We start from the raw sequence: 24,404 nt of genomic DNA, 5'->3' as shown, positions 1-24,404 counted from the left end.
TCATCTCGCAGTGCTGTATTAAGAATTCAAGGTTATTATTACAACAGCTTAGTTCTCAATACTTGTAATCGATGTAAGAGTTGTACAGGCGTTGCTCAATCCTACAGTGTAATAAATCATGTGAATGGTCTAATATATAGTACTACAAGAGAAGAGCTTCATAATGGCAATATAGTACGCGCTTTTGCAAGTGCTCTAACTCAGCAAACCATTTTGTGTTTTGTGCTGTCTACGTGGTTGTCAAAATTTGGGTTAGGATGAAGCAAAATACGCAACTAGTTATGGGCTGACCTTGCGAAACTGGAATAATCTCGAAAACAGGTGAATGGAAAGAGTGAAAGCAGTTTGTGGTGTCGTGTGGAAAGAAATAAATTTTTTAGTTAATTAATTTGAAAGTGATTCACGTGGCATAACTTTGGTATGCAATTCTGATTAGAAGGACTATGAAAATCCTTGCTGTCAAGCCTTTGTTACAGCTGACATTTCAGCATGAAGTGTGCATTTCGGTGAAGGAAAGCGATTGTACAGACCATTCCTGCAGATAAAAAACAAACGCAGGCCTATTATTTGATTCTTAGGCAGTCTGATGCCAGAAACTACGGGAATAGAGCAAAGCACGGAAAAAAAATGGTAGGGTTTAACGTAGTTCAGCAGAGTAGACGTACGAAAGCAGATGTTCATTCATTCTTCAAATGGAGGGGGCACTTAAGCTCTGTCTTTAGGGTATGACACGATACCTTTAGTGGGTTAATGCCCATTTATATAAGCAGAATTAGTCGTTCTCTACTTAACATTCATAGCCTGCGGCGAGTCCTCCTACCCCTACCAGCGCAGCGCTTAAGCGTTGCGCCACTGCGCTGGCAGGTGGCCGTTTCTGTCACAGCCACCGCTAGAGATTGCGTAGCCCATGTTGCTCATCCAAGAGCAACCTCTCGCGCTGCTGGCGCGATGCTCCTCTGAACTTACCGGAGCTTATCCGAGGCCCGTGACTCCGGTTGCTAGGCAACGGCACGAGATTGTACGTACGTACGTACGGTGACAAATATCTTGGTCGGTGTTGGGGAGCGTATGTGTGCTTTCGCTCTAATACTGATATTAGCGAATAAGTATTTCTGATATATAGATAGATGAAGAGGAGGAGGGAAAGGCAGGGATGTTAACCAGAAAGGGGTTCCGGTTGGCTACCCTGCACTGGGGAAGAGGGATTAGGGGACCAAAAGGAGGGAGAGAGAAGGAAAAAAGGCATAACACACACACGCACAACGCTGTCACAATTTGCCACTCAATCCAGTCGCTCTCAAGTACGCAAAGAGTGCCTTGTATGCCTTGAGGGTAGTCGACTGCTGTGGCCACAGACCGAGGATCTTTTGCTCTGTTAATGGGCGAGGATCGAGACGGTCCAGGGCACAACACAGTGTATGTCTTGCACTCGCAAATGCAGGGCACTCACAGAGAAGATGAGCGATGGTCTCCTCACAACGACAGCTCTCACAGGCAGGGCTGTCGGCCATCCCCATCCGGAAAGCATAGTAATTGGTAAATGCAACACCGATCCATAAACGACAGAACAGTGTTGCGTCGCGACGTTCTAAGTTACGTGGAAGACGAAGGCGCAGTTCAGGGTCCAGTGCCTTGAGGCGGAGGTTGCAAAACTCTCCCGTGTTCCACGCTGAAAGTGTGAGCTCCAGCGCCAAAGGGCGAAGCCCACACGCTGCATCAGGTCTTGATATTGGGATCCTCACTGGAAGTCCGTCGTTGTGAGCAGAATGCACAGCCGCATCGGCCTGGTGATTACCGTTAATACCACAGTGTCCTGGCAGCCACTGAAAAATGATGTCATGACCTTTGGAAACGGTGCCGTGGTACAGTAGACGGATCTAAGCAACAAGTTGCTCCTGCGACCCGCGGCGTAGCGCAGCTTGCAGGGCTTGAAGGGCTGCTTTAGAGTCGGTGAAAACCGTCCAGTCATGTGGAGGTTCTTGACTGATGAACTCTACCGCAGCCCGTAAGGCTGCTGAGTTCCGCACCAGTTGAAGATGTTGGATGGGTCGTCTTTACTTTCATGAAGATGGATCTGGCCGGTATCACCACCGACCCCACAGAACTGGTCGAGTGAACTGATCCATCTGTGCAAACATGTATGCGGTGACTGTGGTAAGAATGCAGGTGATTCAATGTCAGTTGTTTGAGAGCGGGCAGTGATACACCAGCTTTCTTTCTAATGCCAGGAATATAGAGGTGAACCCGAGGTTCATGAAGACTCCATAAGGGTGAGCTCGGTCTTGACGCAGGGGTGAAGTGCGATGGAAGATATGCGGGATGGGCTTCAGTGACTTTGGCGAATGCAGTACGCGGCCTAATTATTGGGAGTGTTCTGAGGTGATGACAGGGAACCCGTGTGAGGTGCCGAATATGTGTTCCCATGGTGTCAACAGCAATGTATGTAGTAACAGGATGTTCCCGGGCAACAAGAACAGTTGCTGCTGTTGATGCACATTTAGGCAGTCCAAGACAGATGGGAAGTATTTCTGAACTAACTGTAGTAGTACCGGGTATTCTTATTGCTTCGAGATTAAAATTTGAACTTCTAAGTTTGGTGGTTTATTTCATTGATTTAAATTATATTATTAGGGAGGAGCGGGGCGGCGCGGTGTGGTACGTGCCTCAGATGGGACCAGCAATGCTGGAAGTTGGTCGATCACGCAGAGTGGCGGCTTGCAATACCTTTCAGATGTAATAAACACCGGTCAGCATATGCGCTTGTTGTGGAAATCGGTGCTAGAATATAAATTCAGGAAATAACTCCTGCGGGGCAAATATCTCTTTGATGTACTGTTACAAAGTCACGTAAATACCTTTTCCGCGTGGCCGCATTCGCCCAACAAAAGCGCTCAGTTCTTTTTCTTTGAATACGCGGAGTTTTTTTCCTCGCACCAGCAGCATGCAGCATTGCTATGCATTGCTACTCTGATGTTATGAGAAACAGTGGCTCAACAAAAAAACCCCGAATATCTCACCACATCACTGATGTTCTCTGGTGCGGCCTTGAAGTCATAACAACGCGTCGTAATGCGTCGGTACGTGAAAGACCATTGAATGAAAGCTCTCAGCAAAGTATACGTAACGATGGGTCGAGTATATTTAGGTAAATGTGGCCTATAATTGCAACCTGTTTAAGTACTGAACCGCTTTTTTTTCTGAATTCTTTCAGCCGCGATTAATATGAAGGAGCGTTTTACAATTCGAGTGCATAAATAAAAACCTTAATTGTTCTTTTGTGCAACTTGATTGTTTTCTTAAGCATTGTAGCTATATCTATGCGTTCGAGAGACATGTTTATCGTGTAGTCGAAGCATTTCATGCTTTCACCTGCTCTGAGATGTGCGCATGATAGCTGCTCATTCACTGAAAGGTTCGTGACCATGCTTGCTTACTGGGATCGCATTTCCTACAGTGTTGCAAACTTCATTCAGTTTGTGGTGTCTCTTTTTTATTTTTAACTCTGAAACAGCATAACCTACATCGGGATCACGTTGAACTCTATGTACAACTTTATCATGGCCGGCATGGCGGTGGCGTTAGTCTACTGGTACCGAGACTGCGATCCACTTCTCTCTGGTGCCATCACCAAACTTGATCAGGTAAATGAACGTCTTGAATGTCATATTACATCAACAGTCTGAAATGTACACGTGGAATGCTAAGTTGGCGACCGAAACTTATCTTCAAAAAGAGACATTTGGTTGCAAAACTAGCTTCTGCATTTTGCTTTTCATCTTTCTTATCGGTACAGCCTATCTAGTAGCCTGTTGCAGCAAGGTGAAACGTGTTTGTATGATACGCCCTGAGCATTTTGCCATTCCAAATTCACTTAACCATGGCTGCTACCTTTAGCTGCGGACTAATCGCAAAATAACGCATCTCAAACCCCTTGCGATGGCCAAGTTTATGATTGGCGTAATTTACTACAGAAACTACTAACGTATGCCGCATATTTGGGCATCCTGAACAAATGCACTCTTGCGAGTATTGCAGTTAAATTCCTCACAGGAACCCTAGATCTTGACTCCCACTTTTACAGAAAGAGACCACCTTTTGAACTCGAACATAGATTTAATTTTTCTCTCGCATATGAAGATTACATTACCACCGCACTTAATAGTTCTTTTATTCGCTTAAAAACTATAAAAAATTCAGAATTCCTAGCAAGTATTGAACAGTTTTTCTCTTTCAAGCCGTCTGGAATGGTCAAGGCAATGATATTTGACGGATACTTGAAAAAAATATAAAATAATCGATTTTTAGTGTTACTGTGTTACTGCATGAATTTTCATCCTTTATTTCATCAGATGCTACCGTACTACGTAAAGGAGAACTTAAGCGACTTCCCTGGTTTCTCAGGGCTTTTCCTGACAGGCGTCGTCAGTGCTGCAACCAGGTACGAAATATGTTGGTCAATATTTGTGCGTACGTGCAGACTTTGAAAGAAGCTATTTGTGCTAGGCTGAAGATTTTAGTTGTAATAGTATTTCAAGCAAACTTGGCTATGTGTTCGAAACCATGCAGTGAACATGACAGCGAGAAGCGTGCCTCATTTTTATTGGACTTCTGGTAAAAAGTTTGTTGCTTATAATAAAGCGACCAATCAAAACATCTACGTTCTAGCAGAGGCAGCAGAGTTCTGCCTTACTCTGTTTTTTCTTTTATGAGCTAGACCTTATATTCACGATGTTTGATTGTTTTCGTACAAAGTGCCTTTAGAAACTGTGGCGTGTCTATTAACGGGGACCTATGTAGCAAATAGCATATAGGCTGTGTAAAATTACAACAACGTACTTGAGCAATGTAAGATGCTCACACTGATCTGTTCATTTCATTTCTTCAGCACTGTATCCTCTATCATCAACTCCCAAGCTGCTGTATTTTACGTGGACGTAATCTCTCAGTACATGAAATTCACGACACAGCAAGCCGCATCCTTTACAAAGAAGAGTGGTGAGTATTGCTTCTATTTTTTTTTGTACGGGTACACTTACAACGGCACGCCATGATAAGTTAACATCGGAGCTTTTTCCGTCTCCTTCGATCGAAAAAAAGATTCGAATTCACAAAAACAAAAGGAACTCAAGGCTTTTGCCAAATAAACGTTTCTGCATAAAGCCTGTAGCTTAACTTTGGCTGCATCTGTACACTGCCAGGGAAACTTAAAACCAGAACAGCTGCTCGTCTTGCATAAAAAAAAACAACCTTTAGATTTCTGGACCGAGCTCGAGCCAGCCGGCCATCTGCACAGGTGCGCTGATATATACGCGTGCACCAACTATGTCGCTTTTATGCGAATGAGATAGTCCTGAAAGTTCGTAGCTTTCGGCCAGTTAAATTTTTCTTTTTAGAATATTTTCATGGCAAGCAAGGAAGAATCTTGTGCTCAATATTTTCAGCTGTTGTACCGAGCAGGCGTAGTGCACCAGAATGAAAACCTTCTATGGATCAAAGAAGCAGATTAGTACTCACTCGACTGACTTCAGCATTGCGTAAAAATTGTCTGTATGCTTAAAAACCCTTTTCAAGCAAAATACTGAAAATTGTCTCCTGATAATTTTCCATGAGAGCTACATTACCGAGAACGTAGAAAAAGGCAGCTATTCTAATTTCTTCAGGTATACGTTTTCGGAAGAAGCCAGCTGTGCATTGATTGGTAGAACAGGTTAACTTTATTATCGACACGACGCACGGCTTTTCAGCATCGTCTGAAAATACGTGAAACTTGAGTGCAACCTCACTCCGCCAGTGGATTTAATATAATTCTGTGATTTATTTAAAATCTTGGGGTGTCATTTAATTCAGCCATATCTTCTCCTGAACTCCCATTTGAAAAACCGTAATGCAATTCCGGTTCAGAACACTGATTCCCATTGCCTTGTGAAAAATTAGTGGACCCCCCCAACCGCGTGTTTTGTAAGACGCTAAAATATACACTTTACTCAAACATATACTTAAAAGCTAACACTGTGGTTTTTGGCTTTCAACTTTAAGGCCGAATTTTTGGATGTTTCGTATGTAATTAAATTTTATGCCATCTGTCCCAGGCTCCCTTTTCTCCTTGGAATATATAACATTGGCTCAAACGCTACCTACAAGCAAAATTACGATGTATACTAAGGACTGCATTGTGTACATAGACATTAACAATGCGACTGAGTCGTTTTTTACAGGCTGACCTTAACCCCTTATTTATCATGTGAAAAATGATACATGAGCCTTAATGCCGCGAAATATAGTCATACTCATATTAGTGAAAACTATTTTACAATCAGGACGACTATTACTTAGAAAATGTAGCAATGATGAAAGCTGCAGAAGCAAGTTTTCTTGGCGTCATTCTCTCATGAAATTTAACACAAATTAGACACATAGCTTATATCACCAGACAAGCCGGCTGATTACATGCTTCTGTTAAACGACGAAATATCTTCAAGAATGACATCTTTCCACAGAATGAAATAATAAGGCTGCCTTTTTCCAAGGTTTGCTCTGTACTGGGATACGCAGGTATTGCGTAAGATCCTAATACTAAACCTCCTATATAAAAAAAAAACAGCAGGTTGTTCAAAAACACGTTCACCAAGTTTTTTCTTACCGCTGCACAGTTTGCCTTTATTTTTTTTGCATGAACCTTGACACAGTTTTTTTTTACTTTAATTTCAAGATGAAATAGTAGCCGCGATGTCTCCGTGGTTGTGGCACTCGGCTGCTGACCCGAAAGACGCTGGTTTGATCCCGGCCGCGGCGGTCACATTTCGATGGAGGCGAAATTTCAGAGGCCCGTGTACTGTGCGATTTCAGTGCACGTTAAAGAACCACAGGTGGCAGAAATTTCCGGAGCCCTTCACTACCGCTGTCCCTCAGAGCTTGAGTCGATTTGGAATGTTAAACCCCCATAAACGAAACGAAACGAAATGAAACGCAACGATTTCAAGATCAAATATATATCGTAAGCAGGTTGGAACTCGTTATACCGGATAGCACGAACCGCCAATTCCCATTTTCTTGCGAAGCTATAAGAATTAAATGTATCAAGCAGGAACAGGCTTCCGGGGACTGTTTATGCGTACAGACGAATGTTTTCTCAACTGCTTCGTGGAGACATCTGCGTGCGCCAACACTATGGCTAGCCGTTGCAGCGTGCTGTTTACTCACGCCATGCTATGCCATTCCACTCATTTTTCAGTTATATTAGCGATAATGACTCAAACAGGGTGCATGCTTCATCGCAAATGTGCTAAAGCACCTGTTTTTGTATCTTACGTTTCAATCTTAGTGTAAAATACCTCTGTATTAGCGGCTTCCAGCAAAATGTACGTTTTGAAACGAATTGAAATAAATCCTGAATTACTAATGTATTTTACGTTTCAAGTTAAGATTGATGAAATTTCAAGAAAACTTATTAAAATATTTTGGGGCCAAAACTTGCATTTTACTTTCGTGTTTAAGAAAGTGGTAGTTCACTTTCATAGATTAGCATTTGCCAAGAAAGCACAGGCACGTTATCTACGGAAACTTTTGCGCATAACGGATTGGGATGACAGCACGTCAAGTATCACAGCTGCCCAGGTCGATTGACGGTGACTTGATTGCATCAATTCCACTGAAAAAAAATTTCGGTAGCTGCAGCGTAGGGCCAGCAGAAATGTTCAGCAAGGCTTTTAACATGACGTAATGTTTACTCGGGTGTGGCGGGATAAATCGCACACGCAGCTTCTGAAAAGCAGTTGTGTGGAGAGCTGCATTTGGTAAGGCGTGATTATGTTTCAGTGGAAGTGACTCGTGTTCTGTTTTCTTTTGTTCTGCAGCCCTGTTTTTTGGGTGCGTTCTTACTGCTTGTGCTGTCGCAGTTCCTTACCTAGGATCGGCCGTTAGGGTATGTAAGAGCTTCCTGCATTTCAATTCTAAGCGCTCTGGTACGCAGCAGCAAGAATCGTGGGAAAAGCACATACATGATTTATTTACGAAGCTGCTGTCCTGTGTCCTGAACAACTTTTGCAACACGCCATCTTGTATCGCGCACGAGTACATACAGAGTGTGGGACGCAGAGGGCACTTCGCATTCTTCCATGTGCCGCATGTGGGGAGAAAAAAAGGTGTAGGAAGCACTATAGTTGTAGCGTCACCTGATGACCTTTCATGAATGAGGGCACTGCACTGTACCACCCATACTAGTGACATGAAATTGCCGGAGCAGGAATGAATCCACTGTCAACCATGGCCCGTTATTAAGTATCCTAAAAAAAAACTATAATGAGAACTCAGCGTGTGCTCAGATATACCAAGCGTTTACGGGAAGTGCGCCACTAATGTTTAAAAATTAGGTTTTTGAGTTAAATAGAAGCCTTTTGTGTCATCGTAATACTAGTGTTGGCGGACGTCAAAAACAAGCGATTAATTTTAACTAGTAAAATAATTAACCAAATTTTCATAGTTAAATTTTTAACAATTACTGATAAGTACCTGGTTGCAAATAGAGATTTGTAGCTGGCCGATAGAAGTAGCCCTATAGGTTTTCAAAATTTCCTAAACGTGATTATCCTCGGCGCTGTGGCTCAACAAATTTGAGCCATTTCTCGCTGTAATCGAAAAACGAGCGCCTGCGGGGAGCGCAAAGCGACTTCTATCGAATCGCGACACTCTGTGACGTACATGTCACGTGATATTCTCTGCCCCGCCCGCGCTTGAGCAACGAAGTGGCGTTGCGGTATTCCCCGCCTCAGCGGAAAGGACCCAGCGAAAATTTTTTGTAATGAAGATGATGCCCACATTGTAACCTACTAACCAAGGCAGTAAAGACAGGGGCCTAATATGCCATTAGCTGGTTTCATTGTGCAAGGTAATCCCAGAAAACATGCAGATAAAAACTCGGCAAAAAAATGCTGCTTCGTGACAGTACCCAAAAGCGCCGCGTTGCACAAGGCTCTGCGTGTGAGTTAGGGCTGGAATGACCGGCCACCCAGCTTATTATTAGGGTCGTGCCCCTGTTACTTTTTTTGTTTCAAACTTTGAAAAAGAACATTCGAGGAAACCGATCCCTACCTGACGATGAGCTCAAAGAAGTCACTGCGTACTTTTTTCCAGGTGTGCGACAAAAGCTTCTTTTCCTTGGAAATCGAAAAATATGAAAACCGATGTATGCAGTACTTTGAAGTTCAGAGGACAGTTTTGAAAAATAAAAACATGTTCTTTCTTTTAGAGTCCTCGCTCGTGTATTAGGCGTGGAACATACTGAACGCACCTCGTACGTTACGTTTTACATTTATTACATAAAACTGTATTTGTGACAAAGTTCTGAACAGCATGGAAACATCCATTGGTTTTTCAGAAGCTCTCGTTACGGTTGCATTTAAGAATGGCGAATAGTACAAACGATACAAATGAATGAAATTTCATATCCTTTTACAAATTACACATATTTATTCATCAGAGAAGAAAGGCACATTTAGAAGAGGGTCTGAACGACGGCATTCTTCTTTTTTTTATTATTCAACTAATTGTAAAAGTAGAAATGGTAGTAGCTTTTAATAATGGGGTTTGAAAAAACTAAGCGATTAATTGCCTTAAAGAAATAATTCTGTGACCCAGTGCAACTACTAAAATATATGAGATCACCTACACCATTTGCGCTTCAAGTACTTGTTTAAAAATATATTTAAATAAATTTGGTGACCAGCCCATCAGGGGTGATCAAAGGCCACTGCGAGCTGTCTTTTCCCCACGGGGAACTTACGCCGTTTGATAATGACGGTAGTGTAAGAGGCAGAGTATGACGGGTAAAAACGAGACATTGGAACCGCAATTTGGCAGAGAAATAAGGTGCATTCTCTTGTGCATTAGACGCACGTTTTTGCATGATAAATATTTTACCAATTCAAAACGATATATATATATATATATATATATATATATATATATATATATATATATATATATATATATATATATATATATATATATATATATATATATATATATATATATATATATATACAAAACTTTGTCGCCGCATTTATTTTCGTGTTTTTATGTTGACATATCTACGCAATACACATTTTTCTTTAACATGTTTTTTTTTGAGACTCACAAACACTTAGCGCAAAACACGTAGTTACTAAGGAAACAAGAGAGCTGCCATAACTTCATTATTGTTCTCTTTTCATTATATTTAAGCTAATTCTAGTGCTGCACAGTGGTGGAACTGCCCCCTTCGTTGGAATCTTCATTCTGGGCCTCGCCTTTCCGTGGGCCAATGCTAAGGTATGGTGGTTGAAACTTCATGCGTCCGGTATTCTTGATTGGTAAGAGCTGACCAAACACACTTGCGTTTGCTTTTGTCTGCCTTTTTGCTCGATACTGCTGAGATATACGTTTACTTTCCAATCTGTTTTCGTACTGAACAACCTTTCTTCGGCCTGTTCTCTGGAGGTCACCTTTTTATGGAAGTGTGGATATTTATCTTTTTCAATGCAAGCGACGTGCATGATATTGCATGTCCTGATTAAGAAAATTTATTTCGAGCGCATGAAAACAATATTTCTCTTTAGACTACAGCCAGACTGACGCAAAGTCAGTCTGGCTGAATAAAGAAAGTTGCCTACAAAAAGGAAGGCAGCTAGCCACACGCTTAGCAGCGGAAATGGTTAACAACAGTATTCATACATGCACGTCTGAAAAAAGCAAGCCTCTCTCTTTTTGCTTGTCTATTCTCTCAGCTCAAGCAAAAAAAATTGCAAGAAAAATGACGAAATACCTCACAAGCGAGTTTTGAAACATGAGCGAAACAAAAAATATACCTGCGCAGTTTTCAGAGCAAAGGACGAATCCGAAGTGCTGTCCGCACTTAAGTTTGTGGTTCAACAGACCGTCTGCATAAGCAGTTGACGGTGATGTTTCGTTTGACAAGTTTCGTAAGTCCTGTGGCATGTTGCAGTCTTCTTTTCTCTCCCGTGGTCTTGAATTCCCAGCAGGTGCGGCTTGCGTTGAAGGTTATGCACAGGTCAAGGTACTGAAGGCTGCTTGCTTCTGGCAATTCACACTTGAACTGCAATACTCCGTGCGACTTTTGGAACATACCGAAACCCTTGGCTGCATTTTCTTCAGTGATATCATGTGCAGAGAAGCAGGTGAAAAAATCGTCGACGTGTCTTAATGCGCGCAAAACTCCGACTTTTTGGAATATCCTGAGCAGCCTGCAGCCCTTTTTTGCTAGGAAAAGGTATCACGAGATCGGTTCACTGCAGTATCCGATGCATATTTCGTAGTTTTGCTCCTAGACATGGCCGCCGAAGGTGACCTACAAGGAGTTCAAGAAAGTGCTAAACAGCTGCGGAAAATTGGTGGTGCTTGTTCCGCATAGGTTTTGGAACTTGAGGTTGCCAAACGTGTCAATGGCTTCCTACCCTGCCTGAACGGCCCCCGTATGGGCCACGTTGTAGAAGATGTCCACAACTCCTTAACAAGGTTGACGTCAGTTATCCGCTTTCTAGCACACTACTCTGAGGAGGCTGTAAGATTGTTTATGGGGGCGCCACCAGCAATTTGATTCTTCTTTGATGTTGTTTTATGCGGTCCAGTCCAAGACACAGACGAGCAAACTTCTCAGATTTTAAAACACCGTCCAACTCAATAGATAATTGCACCCGGATTTTTTTTGTTTTTTTGTACGAATGGTTCGGCGCCCAGGTCCACTGGGTATATTACATGTGGGGAGGGGGGGGGGTGACAAAATAAGAGGTATTGGCATGATAGAAGATGATCTCCGAGTGCAGATTTCAAGTGAACGGGATTGATGATCGTCTCCACTTCGGAAGGGATGCCATTCCAGTCGCTGGCCTTTCAGAGGAGAAAAGACTGATGATATGTTTCTGTGCGTGCTTTTTAAGGGTAGACGGCATTCGTGTGGCTGTTACGAGAAATGCGATGAGCGCGTGTTATAGGTTCATGGTTGAACGTGCGATAAAGTCTGTGATACAAAGAAAGAGGGACGACTGTGCGACGACAGGCAAGGGAGATGGAGCTGAAATTTTAGTGCCCAAACGCTAGCATAAGAATAGCCGGAGCATCGTTGTAAAAGATGCAAGGAATGTTTTTGAAAGCAGAAGGAAACAGTCATTCTGGCATACTCGGAAGACTGGCTGACGGATGAGATATGAGAAGCGCATATCATGAAATCCGGAGAACATGGTCCCGTCAGTTCCTATTACAATCAATTTGATCGAAATTATCGGTTCATACGCCCGTCGCCAAGGAAACAATCAGCCAAGAAGCTGAAAACACAGACTAAAAAAAAGCCCGTCACCAACTGATCACCTTTGATACGATTTCAGTGAACGTTTTATCTCAGGATTTTATACGGATTCTCTATTTTTCACGCGTTCCACCTTTCCATCACCGGCAGCGGAAAGGAGCAGAGCGTAGCTAGTTGCTCGTCGTTGTGTGTGTTTCGTCCTGTTTATGTTGCCCTGTAAATTGCTAAAAAGCGCGCGAACTTTTTTGCCACATTATTTCAAACAACGCGTGGCTTCCTTTCATTCACCTTGTACTTAAGATATAAGCTGGTTGTTCGCGTTCACATCATACATACAAGCTCCTAAGATAAATAAACCATTCAGCATGTGATTTTAGCAGTTGCGCAGTTTTTTCGCCGCTCTTCTGTGAAATGTTACAGCAGAAAGTTGAGCTGGAGTGCGTTCATTATTAGCCTTAAGCGCGAAAAAACAGGAACAGATAATAAATAATACACCAACGTTTGAATATCATGTCTCCTCCCTCCCCGTCTTTTGGCACTTAAGGGTACAAAGAAACCTTTGCACTGCTTTTCACTTGTATATGAATGCTCTTACGATGATGACAGTGCTACGGGTTGAAGGTAACTAAAAATGTCTAGAATACGTACTCCTATGTAGAAAATAAAGTAGAATGCCGCATCAGAAAAAAAAAATGACAAAGAGCTGCATGCTGACCGTATTTTGTCTGCAGGGCGCTGCTGTTGGCACCCTGGTCGCGGGAGGCCTGCAGTTATGGTTGATGTTCGGGAAAATAGCCCTTGATATTCATTCTCCAAGGATGCCTGTTACTCTGGACTACTGCCCAGTCAACGTCAGCGCTCTAGTCGCTAACAGCTCGGCCTCCGGATTCGACAAAGCCTCATCATTGGAAAGGTGAGGATTGGCCCCGTGGAAGTCTTTAAGCTCACTACAGCTGGTGCTTAAACTAGCAAAACAGATTTCAGAGAAAGGGAGAACTACCAGTAATAATTCATTACAGTTGTTGTTGTGCAAGCAGGCACTGCACGTTAAAAACGAAACTCTTATCGCAACAGCGAATGGGCGATCAAGGAAGCTACGACGATGTAAAGGCTTCTCCTCGCTGGTTGTTGATTAAAAGATCAATTTTTTTTGCATGTCTTTGCATACAACGTGTAGAAATGAGAGTGGGGGTACCTTGGAAGCTTTGTTCTGCGTGATGCCAGTCCATTATGTATGACTGCTGAGGTTTCCACTGAGTCGAATGCTTTCTCGTAATCAATGAAAGCTATATATAGAAGTTGGTTATATTCTGCGCATTTCTCTATCACCTGATTGATAGTGTGAATATGATCTATTGTGGAATATCCTTTACGAAAGCACACCAGGAAGTGTTTGTGGGCCAAGAGCACAATCACGCACTTCAAACACTTTATTGCTCTGAATTGCTGTTTAGACTGTAAACAGTTACATCACTTCTCAACTTACTTGACACACACACATGCGCAAATGCACATGCACACGCACACGCGCACACGCAGGCACACAAAGAAGGCAACTCGTTTGATAGGGCACAGCTGTATATCCGTCAAACAAGATGGGAGGCAGTGGAGTAAAACGATCGCTGCAAAGGTAGAATGCAGTGCTACCTGTGAGGAAATGCTTTACCAGACCATTATGCTGAGGTGGAGACGAAGAGGCCACTCAAAATTAAAATCAACGGGTAAAAGAATGCGCACTTGGAAGAACAGCACAATTTCTCAGTAAACCTATTCAACGATAAAGTTTTGTCCTGAGGGTGGAGCAAAATAGACAGAGACGTGGAAGGCACATACAAACAACGGCAGAGATGAAAAATTCCAACTGAGGTTTACTCGCCTAAACCCTGCTCCTATTTGTAAGATGAATCCAAGTGATATCACACAAACCTTTCACAAAAGGAAAAGAAGCCTCCAACAACTATCAGCGTACAGATTCCTGGCGAGACTGCTGACGGGCAAAAAATAAAAATCCAGCAATGAACCAACTAGCCGAAACCAAATACTGTTTTACCATTCAAAGAGGAAACCAAAGCACTAAAAGTAACAATATTGGAGTATACAGGTAAAGACATGCATGGTATCTGATTTGTTACAGTATGAAGGCGCAGATCGCTGAAAGATATCAATGTTTCTACGTTGGCATTCAAACGGTTCTGTAGCCTGTGTTAAAAATACAAGAGGGGACAAGAAGCTTGAAGCTATTAGTGTAGAGTCAAGAACGAAGGTGTTAAAGTGGGCTAATTATTATATGAACGAAGGCCAAGAGCCCTACCTACCTGCCGCGTTGGCTTAGCGGCTATGGCATTTGACTGCTGAGCCCAAAGACGCGGGGCCCCACCCAGGCCATTGCAGCCGCATTTAGATTTAGGCAGAATGGAAAAACCCCAGGTGCTGTGCGATGTGGGGGCACGTTAAAGAACCAGAGTTGGTCTAAACTTGGTGTAAGTTAATGTGGAGCCCTCAACTACGGCGTCTCACATAGCTCCTGTGCAGTTTCGGGACGTCCACGCCACATACCATAGCTGCAGCGCTACGTAAACGCGGCCACAAGGACATATAGTAGATTGAGTTAAAGGAGAAAACCTTGCCCGCACCTATAATGTATTGCAGGTAGAGATAAGCCTATTCTAAAACACTATAAAGCGGTCTCTAGTGCGAGGAACATACAGCGAGCTGGCTCTGTGTTGGCTTGTTCTGCTTGCTTTTACGTGAACGCAGTTTCGGACATAACATGCAGGGCCGCCTCCAGGTCATTCTTCGCATCCTTAGGCTGCCCAGTTTCTTGCTGGATACGCCAGTGCTTCTTACTTTCGCAGGAGTATAATCGTAGATGGGATACCCAAGGCTGGCGCAAGAATATAAACAACAGATGCTTTTTGCTCCCCTTGTATCATCCCTTCTTACCTGAGACTCGTATTGTTATTTCACAAAAATAACGCTTCATATTCAGGAGTATATAGGAGCCTAATGAAATGTACATACGTCAGCTCCTGAAAACTGGCTCATGCAATTCAACACTGATAACGTCATTAATTGTGATTTATTGCAGGGTTTCCGGCTTTGAAGAAAACAGCCTGCTGAGCTTCTATCGATTTTCAGCCTACTGGAGCTTGATTTTTACCACAGCACTCACAATCATTATCGGCGTTACTGTCAGTCTACTGACAGGTAAGTACCGTAAGCATTCTTTGGCTTTTCGCTTGCGGCGCCACTGTAAGATAGTCCGAGGATGCTCAGTCCTGAACATTGACTTTATATCTCAATCTTGAACTTTTATACTGCGATGAAGGGCGCCCTTGGAGAGCATCTGCACTTGGCCAGTAATCCATAATAGATAACTTGCACATGATAATGACGGGTTACGTTACGAGATACGATTTCAGTAAAAAGCGTCTAATCACTGGTGAGATCCGTTGTCAAAAAATTGGTGTTTCTACCATGCTAGAAATTGAATAATGTGGGTGGGCTTTCTTGTCTGTCAATACATTTCGCTCAAATGAGTTTTTCTCAACATCAAGGCCATAGCATAGAACTCATTTAAAGCCGATACCTTTTTGAAATAGTGTTAACATAGGTATGAAAACTTTTTTTGAAAATTTAGACGCAAAATATGCGAGAACAAATTGAGTAAATTTATGCGATTCTGAAACTTCTTAGCGTTTATCAGACTGCCCATGTCTTACGCTAAATAATGTGACCGATACAATACTGTTCACACGCTATGAGTATTGAACCGAAAATGCTTTTCGACACTCGCATATGTGTCGTAGCATTTTAAATGTACGCCTTTAGGAGAACTTTCATGAGTAAACTGATCAAGTGAAATATGTTTAAAATTTTTATTTCTTGTTACAATAGATGCCATGCAGAAATTGATAAGCTGCCCATCCTTTATACATGCAACGATCTTAACGGCGCTAAATTTTCCTGCTATCTGAAAGGCATAAATTTTTCTTTATGTAATGACTCAGCAAGAAAATAAACTTCGTTGCTATTGTTTAATTTTTTTTGCTCATGTTCTTCATTAACCAATTTCATCATTCCCTAAGGAAGGCTACACTTGGTGCTAGCTATCCGGGTAGCAGGTCTATCACTTGCATTGCTTCACTTTTTCTTGGGGTAGATTTCGGGTCATGCTTTCGTCTGACTATGGGAGTTTATCCACGATGTGGAATCGAGTAGGTGTTTGTGGCTATTATTGGTGCGAGATCACTATTCCGATGGGCAAACCCGGAGCAAGATCTAGTGATGTTTGTATGCTTTGAAGTATGAAGTATGCTTTGTATGCTTGCAGTGTTCATGACTTTGTAACAAGTGAAAGAAATAAAAGTAAACTAAACAACTAAACAAATATCCGCGACTAGGATTCGAACCCGCAGCGGCGCGAACAGATCAGCTTCGCTGGCCACTGCGCGACACCGCTAAGCTATCACCGCCTTTTTTTTTCTTTATTGCATGGAAATAGTGCCGAAAAGGAGAGTATGCTTATGCCACAAAACACCAGGCTGTGTCATACGAGCCTACCGTACCCCCGCACGTCCCCACCTTCCCAAACATCAAAAGTCTGGGAGGCACACACATGCATCTAGATAGCGGAGCCAGCTGGGTGGCTCTTCCAGGGCTGGATATACTCCCCGCACCAAAGCGCACTGCTCACGGGGCAAATATTTTGATGACCACGGTGATTTCACGTGGCGGTCCATCATACGGCTCTCGCAGAGACTAAATCGCCGCAGCCGCACACGGCTCGTGTTAAACTGCAACGCACTTTCGCGGTTCTTCTTCTTCTCCGTAGTAAGCATGGCACATACCCACGAAGGGGGATTGGCCAAGGTTCAGTAGATAATCCCAATGAGGTATTTGCGCGGGGAAAAATAGGCGTGAGAATACTAAATCAGTACAAAAATCGGAACAGTCAAATGAATTAAAGAAATATGAATTACCGGGAATAGAATCGAGCATATTTGGACATGCGACAAAATTTTGTATGCAGCTACCAAGGTAATCGATCAGCTGCACTTATGTAATCATGAAGGTAACCGCAGACACTGCTTAACGGGAATCCCTTTCCGCTCGCACCGAACGAAAGAATAACTGGAAGAGACAGTGGGAGTCCTAACCTCTAAAAAGGGACCTCCTAATACTGTTTTCTTTGAACTGCGAACCGCCGGCAAGAGAGGAGAAAATGATATATTGTTTCACCTTGCCCACATGATACACAAAGGTTTGTTACAGCGAACCCACATCTGCATAAGTGCAAATTTAAGTGAGCGATTCTGCATCGCAGAAGCGTCATTGACACCTCAAAAAGCCTTGATTTACACCACCTGATATTCCATGGAAACTTTAAGTGGCTAAAATCCATAGCATTGAGCAATGGATCACTCAGGTTGGCTGAAATATGTTGGAAGCGCTGGAAACGTGAAGTTTCTAACAGAATGAGGTGAGGGACGGGATAGACTACAGGAGCGCTGCGAGCTGACCTTGCCAATAAATCAGCCACCTCGTTAAAATAGACGCCCGAATGCCCAGGTACCCAGACAAAGCGGACCTCACGTACGTTGCGTGGAACAAAAAACCTAAGCGAACGATTCAATAAAGATTTCCCCGAATTTTGTAAATAGACGAACTGAAAGGCAGTCTGCAAAAATAAGAACCCGTGCTACATGCCTTGGAAGTTTGAGAAGAGCCAAACCAAAGGCCAGAAACTCTGCGAAGAATATAGGAGTATAATCTCGGATATGAACGGAATAGTTCCATGCCAGCTCCTGCGAATGTATCCCAACCGCCGCCTTCTCACAGCTGCCGGAGGCATCAGTGGAGATAACAGTATGAAGAGGAAAATTCTGTAGGTGTTCTGAAAGGAGACCATTTAGGATATTTGCGGGCATATGTTTTGCATGGGATGAGAAAATATGGTCATAATAGAAGACGGGGTCAGCCTGCGTATCTGCCACTTGCTACAAGGAGATCAGATTAACCTGAAGCGGGGCTAATAGATTCTCCTTGAACCTAACTTGCGGAAGCTGATAGCGTGGCCGGGGGCCGGGTCAAAGGACCTGAGGAAAGTACGCACTGTTAGAAGTTGGAAGCGGGAAAAGAGATCGGGGATACGGGCTTCCAGATAAAGGACAGCGTTTGAAGCTGATTTTGGGAGCCCGTGGCATAGCCGTATGGCATGCCTTTCCAGTAAAGCTAATGGCTGCAGCTTGTAGTTTGCGCTACCAGAGAACAAGACGCAACCAAATTCCAGAATTAGCCTCATAGAGCAACAGAAACGTGTCACGACGTATGCCAAACTTTTTATTACCAACTCGTGTCAACCGGCCCAGAGCACGTTCCCCTTTAATAACATTATTCATAATGTGGTGTTGCCAGTCCATGCTTTGATCATAAGTAACGCCGAGGTATTTAACCGACCCCACCTGCGGAGTTGGAGCGGAGCGGTAGACTAGAGAGATGTACAAAGGAGTGTCGGGCGGAAATAGCAGCACGCCATATTTGCTGACATTAAGTGATAAATTAATTTGGTTCAACCAGACTTCAATAGCATTCAGGTAGGCCTGCAAACACTCGTATAGTGCATGAATATCCTTTTCTGATGCGAAAAAAGCTATATAATCTGCGTATACACAAACTGCAACATCTGGATGAATGGGTATGTCCCGAACCAATATGTTGAAAAGCAGTGGAGACAAAACAGATCCTTGCGGCACACCTCTTGATTGAACATAGGTACTAGAACATCAAGATCCGTCTGTACAGAAGAAAAATATACGTTCTAAAAATTCACAAATCCAAGCATAGATGTAGTGCGGTGGATGTAGCTGAGTAAGATTGTTAATATAGACCGCGTGCTCAACGCTGTCACAGGCTTTAGCAACATCAAGTGTCACCAAGGCCGCAACTTCTCTCTTGCGCATTGATAGTCGTATTCGGCTCTCGAGGTCCACATGCGCGGACCATATGGAACAACCGCGACGAAAGCCAATCTGTGCGGAGCTCAGGCCGTTAACGTGATGAACATGCTCTGTGAGGTGACAGTGTACTACTCTTTCTACTAGCTTTACTAAATTTGAGGTTAAAGCAATCGGCCGAATATTGTCTAAATGAAATAAATTCTCTGCATTTTTCAAAAGTAAAATTATTTTCGCAATTTTCCAACTGTGAGGAATCCAAGAGTTTTCCAATGACGCATTTACAATATCCAGAAGGTGAGTTGGAAAGTCTTTCGCTAAAACCTTTAACATGCCCACAGTAACCCCATCAGATCCCGGGGCAGCAGACTGCACCGAGGAAACAATTGGGAGGAGTTCCGACACGTCCACCTCGGGATAGTCCGAGCTGGGGGTGAGAGTGTGCAAAGGTTCTGTTTTCTGCACTTGGAAACGTAAAGCCAGCCCCTGAGCGATACGTTCAAGGTGTTGCTTAGCTTCCTGCGGAGACAATACCATTGACTTTATGCGGTTGGAGGCCGGAGAGTTGTTATTCTGCGTCATGAATCTATATAGCGCCTTCTTATTATGAGGTTTAGAGAGATATGTGTTTAAATTTTGACTATATTCCTCCTTTGCTTTTTTAACAGCTCTTTTGAGAGATGCAGAGTAGAACTTATAATTTATCCAATTAGCTGTGTTCTGATTATAGGAAAGGCTTTTCCATGCTGCTTTTCTAGGGCGATAAGCTTTCTCACACTCCTCCGTCCACCAAGGAGACGGCTGTCTGGCAGGGGCAGTAGCGCACACAGAGAATACAGAGCTCTCAGCAGCATCTCGCAGAAAGGAAATTGCCCGCTGAGCTCTTTCTGCTCGACCTGAGCTAACTATGGAGGGAAGCGAGGCAGATATCAATTTTTTATACGTAATGTGATTTACAAATTTCATGGTTGCACTTCCTTTTCTGATATGAGAGGAAATAATAGTAAAGGTTATTAGAAAGTGGTCACCAGATGTACCTGAGTCTACTGTTGACCATGCAGATACTCCAACCCCGCGGGATGCTAATGTTAAATCTATGACTGAGTAAGAAACTCCACGCATAAAGGTTACTTCTTCGGAATTGCAGCAGCGCACTACATTAATAGACATCCATGACCAGAGAAGCTGGCCTCAGGAGTCAGAACGACTACCCCAGACACTGGTGCGAATTAAAATCCCCTGCGATGACTGTGTTGTTCGCTCCGCTCAGTAAGGTATCCAAACAGTCTGTCCTGTGAACACCTACAGGGAAGTAGACGTTAGCAATAGTTACTGTGGCGCACTGTGGAAGAGAGATTTCAACCGCCAACAACTCACAATCAGGGAGCATAACTTTCTGCGAGACTGATTCCCGGTGACATATTTTTGTAGAGATCATAGTTATTAGCCCACTACCCCTGTCATTAATGCGGTCTACCCTGAAAACACGGAATTTTTTCATTGAAGATGATTTAAGTAGAGAGAGCTACGTTTCTTACAAAATCACAATATCTGGATTATGTTTATGAAGAAGCATTTCAAGATCCGTGAGAAAAGAAAGTACGGAACGACAATTCTATTGCAGAACTTTTAGACCCGCCATTATTATTGACTGAGGAAAGAGGCAGCAACAGCCTCCTTCAGCACATCAGTCTGGTGGATTAGTTTGAGGGTCCTTTCTTTGCTTGCTTTGATTTGCGGAACAGCTGACTTCGAGGGTGAGGAAGAAGCTCGACGCTTCTGGGAAGGACAGAGCATTTCGACATCCGTGTTACAGATAGCTACGTGAGAGACACTGCCAGGCGTGCTGTTGGCAGGCGGGACTTGGGATGCGTCAGGAGGCGACATGGAGTCACTCTTACTAGCAGCACAATTTAGGACCTATGCAGGCGTTGGCGCCGAATCCGATGATTGAGAAGGCAGAGACAGGCCTGCAACAAGTTGAGATGAAGCCTCGGTGAAGTTGCACAGCATTCGCTCGACCACCACAGAAAGAGCCTGTTCTACTGAGGACACTATCGAAGTAGTCAAACTTGACTCTATATCTGCAACAGAGCTTGGCGCACGACTGGCATATATTCTTCCGATCCAGAATTGCATACGCATGTGCTCTCGAGCATCGCCTCGCTTGAATTATATCTAGCAGGCTTCGTTCGTCAGCTAGCTTCGAGCAGTTGGGATCATCAGCTGAGTGGTTACACTTGCAGAGGCAACACTGGGGCTGATCAGAGGAGCAGATGTCATCCGAATGCCCTTCTCCACAAACACGGCAGCGGGTCGCCGATTTACACGCTTTGCCACTGTGAACGAACCGCCAACAGTTGGTGCATTGAAGTGGACGGGGTTGCAAAGGATCCACACGATGCACTATTGGCCAGACCTTGAGCTCAGAAGGACAGGAGGAGCCAGGAAAAGTAGTTTTCACTGATTATGTCGCTACACGCACACCATTTAATTCTCTACTGCACCGGTAGACAGAAAGAACCCCCACACCTGCATCCTGAAACTCCTTCAGCATTTCCTGTGGGGAAAGTGCTAGGCCCACTCCACGACCAATACCTTTGGAGCATGTGAGCTGTTCAGGGATGAATGCTTGCACTACTAATGACTGAAAAATTTTGCTCTGGAGCAGGTCTGTGATGCTAGCAATGTCAGAGGACTTGAAAAAAAATGCCTGTACGGCCGAACGGTCGCACCTCAGAGATCTGGAGGTAGTGGGTAGTGAGAGACCTTAGCTTCTCCTGAAGAATCTCAGAGGTTTTCATCTTGATCATTCCTTCACCGATCGGTACGAGCGCCACAGGGATGACGTCAATTCCATTTTTCCTAAAAAGGTCCAGCGGCAAGCTTTGGGTGGGCAGGCTGGAAAACCAGGCTGCCGACCCTCCGCCCGGGGAGGTCAGCGACATGCCTGAGCCAAACGCTCCCTCAAGTGCACATTAACCGTACCTACATACTTAACCTTAGACCTGGCCAAATCCCCCAAGCAGAACTGCCTCACCAGAGATGAGCACGCAGACACCAGCAGGAAACCACAGACACCGCAGGAAACAGCCGTTCAGAACCGTCCAGGTAGCAATCCCGCTGCTCCTCCAAAGCTCAAATTACATCTTATCATATAATACTATTATGAAACTAATATTTGCGCTTTGAGCTATTTGGCGGTAGTGACAGAGAGATGTGCGTTGCATGCGGTGGCGTGGACAACGTTGGGGCAGAAAAACGGCACGAGAACAATAACCGTTCGCGATGACAACATTGCTGCAGAAACGCGGCACTGGAGCATATGCCGCCGTCGTACATTGGGTAAATTGGCATCGACGATGAAAAAGTTGAAGACACGCATAACGGATTCCCTGGGTCAGTGGACTCCTCAACCTCGCTTAGATGTACATGGCGGTGGTGTCCACTTCTAAAGAACGGCGCTTCTGCACAATATTTCGTGCTTAGCGCCAGCCTTTTTTTTATTCTGCCCATTTCTTCTGCATGGTGGAATTTTATGATCGTACTCTTATGTTCACGCTTCCTGTTATGTTATTGTTTTTATTTTCGTCTTTTTTTCGTTTTGGCGGCACATGGCTCTCATAAAGGCAACTCTATTCTATGCGTAGATTTATTATATATCATATACAATTCTCATTCTCACGTATGATGCATCGTTACCACCAATTAGTCCAAGGCGCAAACTAGTTAAAGCAGCGTATCTAAGCCTATTTAGGAGCAGTTCAGTTCACTCAGTTCTGGCGTCATCAAACAAAACACCAATGTCTACTTAGTGACTAGATTCAGAAAAGTAAAATGCTAATATTAGTGTTGTCCGGGAAGTGAAAGTCTTTTGGAAAAGCAGTGCGCTGTCGCTAGGTCACGCAACGGCAGCGCGCGCGCGGACTGATATCTCGCAGCGTTGTTTATTAGTTTGAGGCGACAGTAGCTCAATCCTGTCATATTTTCTACTGCCAAAGAGTGGCTACCTTGTTTCCGTCTTGCATGCAGGAGAGAAAAATACCTGTGCTGGGAACTTTCACCTCACGAGCAAGCTTGCATTGATGTTGTGGAGGAAACTGAACCTTCTGCCAAAGCCCGAGGTAAGTTGCGGACCCCATGGAGCTCTTTTATAAGCACTGTGCATTGTGCACTGTGCAACCAACTTGCCCAAAAGCTCACCTTACCAAAGGGCATCTCGCATATTTGTGCTTGCGAAATTCAATAGAAAAAAGAGAAATACTGAAATAGGAATGAAATAGCGTTTCATCGTAGAAGGTCCCGTTTTTGTGTGTGTCTGTGGTTGTCATGCCTTAAAATAGAGACACGAAACTAAGTTTTTGAGAGGTGTGTCTGGCATGAGTTGATGTGCAACCTCCAAGAAATTCTTATCCTTGTAGTCACTAACACAGGTCAGGCTATAAGATAGGACGTTTGAACGTGTTTCCTTCATGTTACCTGCCCTGCGTAAAGTTGCACAACCTTAAAAATTTTGCTACGATGTTGAATTGGCGCACTAGTAAAAACAAAAGACCTGCATCTGTTTTTGTGTACCTTGTTCTAGGTGAAGCTTCCAGCCGAAAAGGGCGAGGAAGAGGATGAGAAGAACATTCTTTGTAACGAATTCAAACGAGAAGAGTCCTTCAACTCAAACGAAATCAACGTGTAGATACCAGCTTTATGCATCCTGCAGAGTAGTCACCTCACGTGCTCAACAGCGGCGGATTCCACGACGATATGTTTTGCCCTTTGCGCTGGAATTGTCTCATTTTGTGTTGCTTCCATCAGTGGGTGGTGTGCCAAACAAGAGGTATAGTTTGAGGAGGCAAGGAAAAAAAGAAAGGACGCTCGACATACAGTGAGTGCGCTGGATTCGCCCGTTCTGCCATTAAGGGATAAAAAAAAGATGTGCAACTAGCAGGATTCTGTGATGCAGTCGTCCGCACACCTTTCCGGCATACAGTGGCACTTATCATAAATGCAATATACAGCGCGCCGTACGAGCTCCCTAGACAGGTGTACGGAAGAATGTACATCTGAAGCAAAATCAAATTCAAGGGGAAAATTCGGATGGATGAGGAGGAAACGCGAGAGCATTCTACTCTACCTTGTCTTCCTTTGTGCGATCGTTC

At 43.8% G+C, this 24,404-nt stretch overlaps 1 protein-coding gene across 2 annotated transcripts in view; it reads left to right on the top strand.

Moving 5' to 3' along the window:
- LOC144115599 (sodium-coupled monocarboxylate transporter 2-like) overlaps positions 1 to 24,078 on the top strand; it is a 100,146-nt gene extending 76,068 nt beyond the window's left edge. For both annotated transcript variants that reach the window (XM_077650019.1, XM_077650018.1), the window contains exons 8-16: positions 3,512 to 3,641; positions 4,350 to 4,438; positions 4,886 to 4,995; positions 7,854 to 7,921; positions 10,219 to 10,305; positions 13,027 to 13,208; positions 15,384 to 15,502; positions 23,284 to 23,375; positions 23,837 to 24,078. In XM_077650019.1, the coding sequence (XP_077506145.1) occupies positions 3,512 to 3,641; positions 4,350 to 4,438; positions 4,886 to 4,995; positions 7,854 to 7,921; positions 10,219 to 10,305; positions 13,027 to 13,208; positions 15,384 to 15,502; positions 23,284 to 23,375; positions 23,837 to 23,941 (982 nt within the window). In that variant the 3' untranslated portion in view covers positions 23,942 to 24,078. The remainder of the gene's footprint in view (positions 1 to 3,511; positions 3,642 to 4,349; positions 4,439 to 4,885; positions 4,996 to 7,853; positions 7,922 to 10,218; positions 10,306 to 13,026; positions 13,209 to 15,383; positions 15,503 to 23,283; positions 23,376 to 23,836) is intronic.
- Positions 24,079 to 24,404: the final 326 nt, after the last annotated feature.

The sequence above is a fragment of the Amblyomma americanum genome, chromosome 1 (assembly GCF_052857255.1).
Source record: "Amblyomma americanum isolate KBUSLIRL-KWMA chromosome 1, ASM5285725v1, whole genome shotgun sequence".
Taxonomy (NCBI): domain Eukaryota; kingdom Metazoa; phylum Arthropoda; class Arachnida; order Ixodida; family Ixodidae; genus Amblyomma; species Amblyomma americanum.
This window is presented reverse-complemented; position numbering and strand designations above follow the sequence as displayed.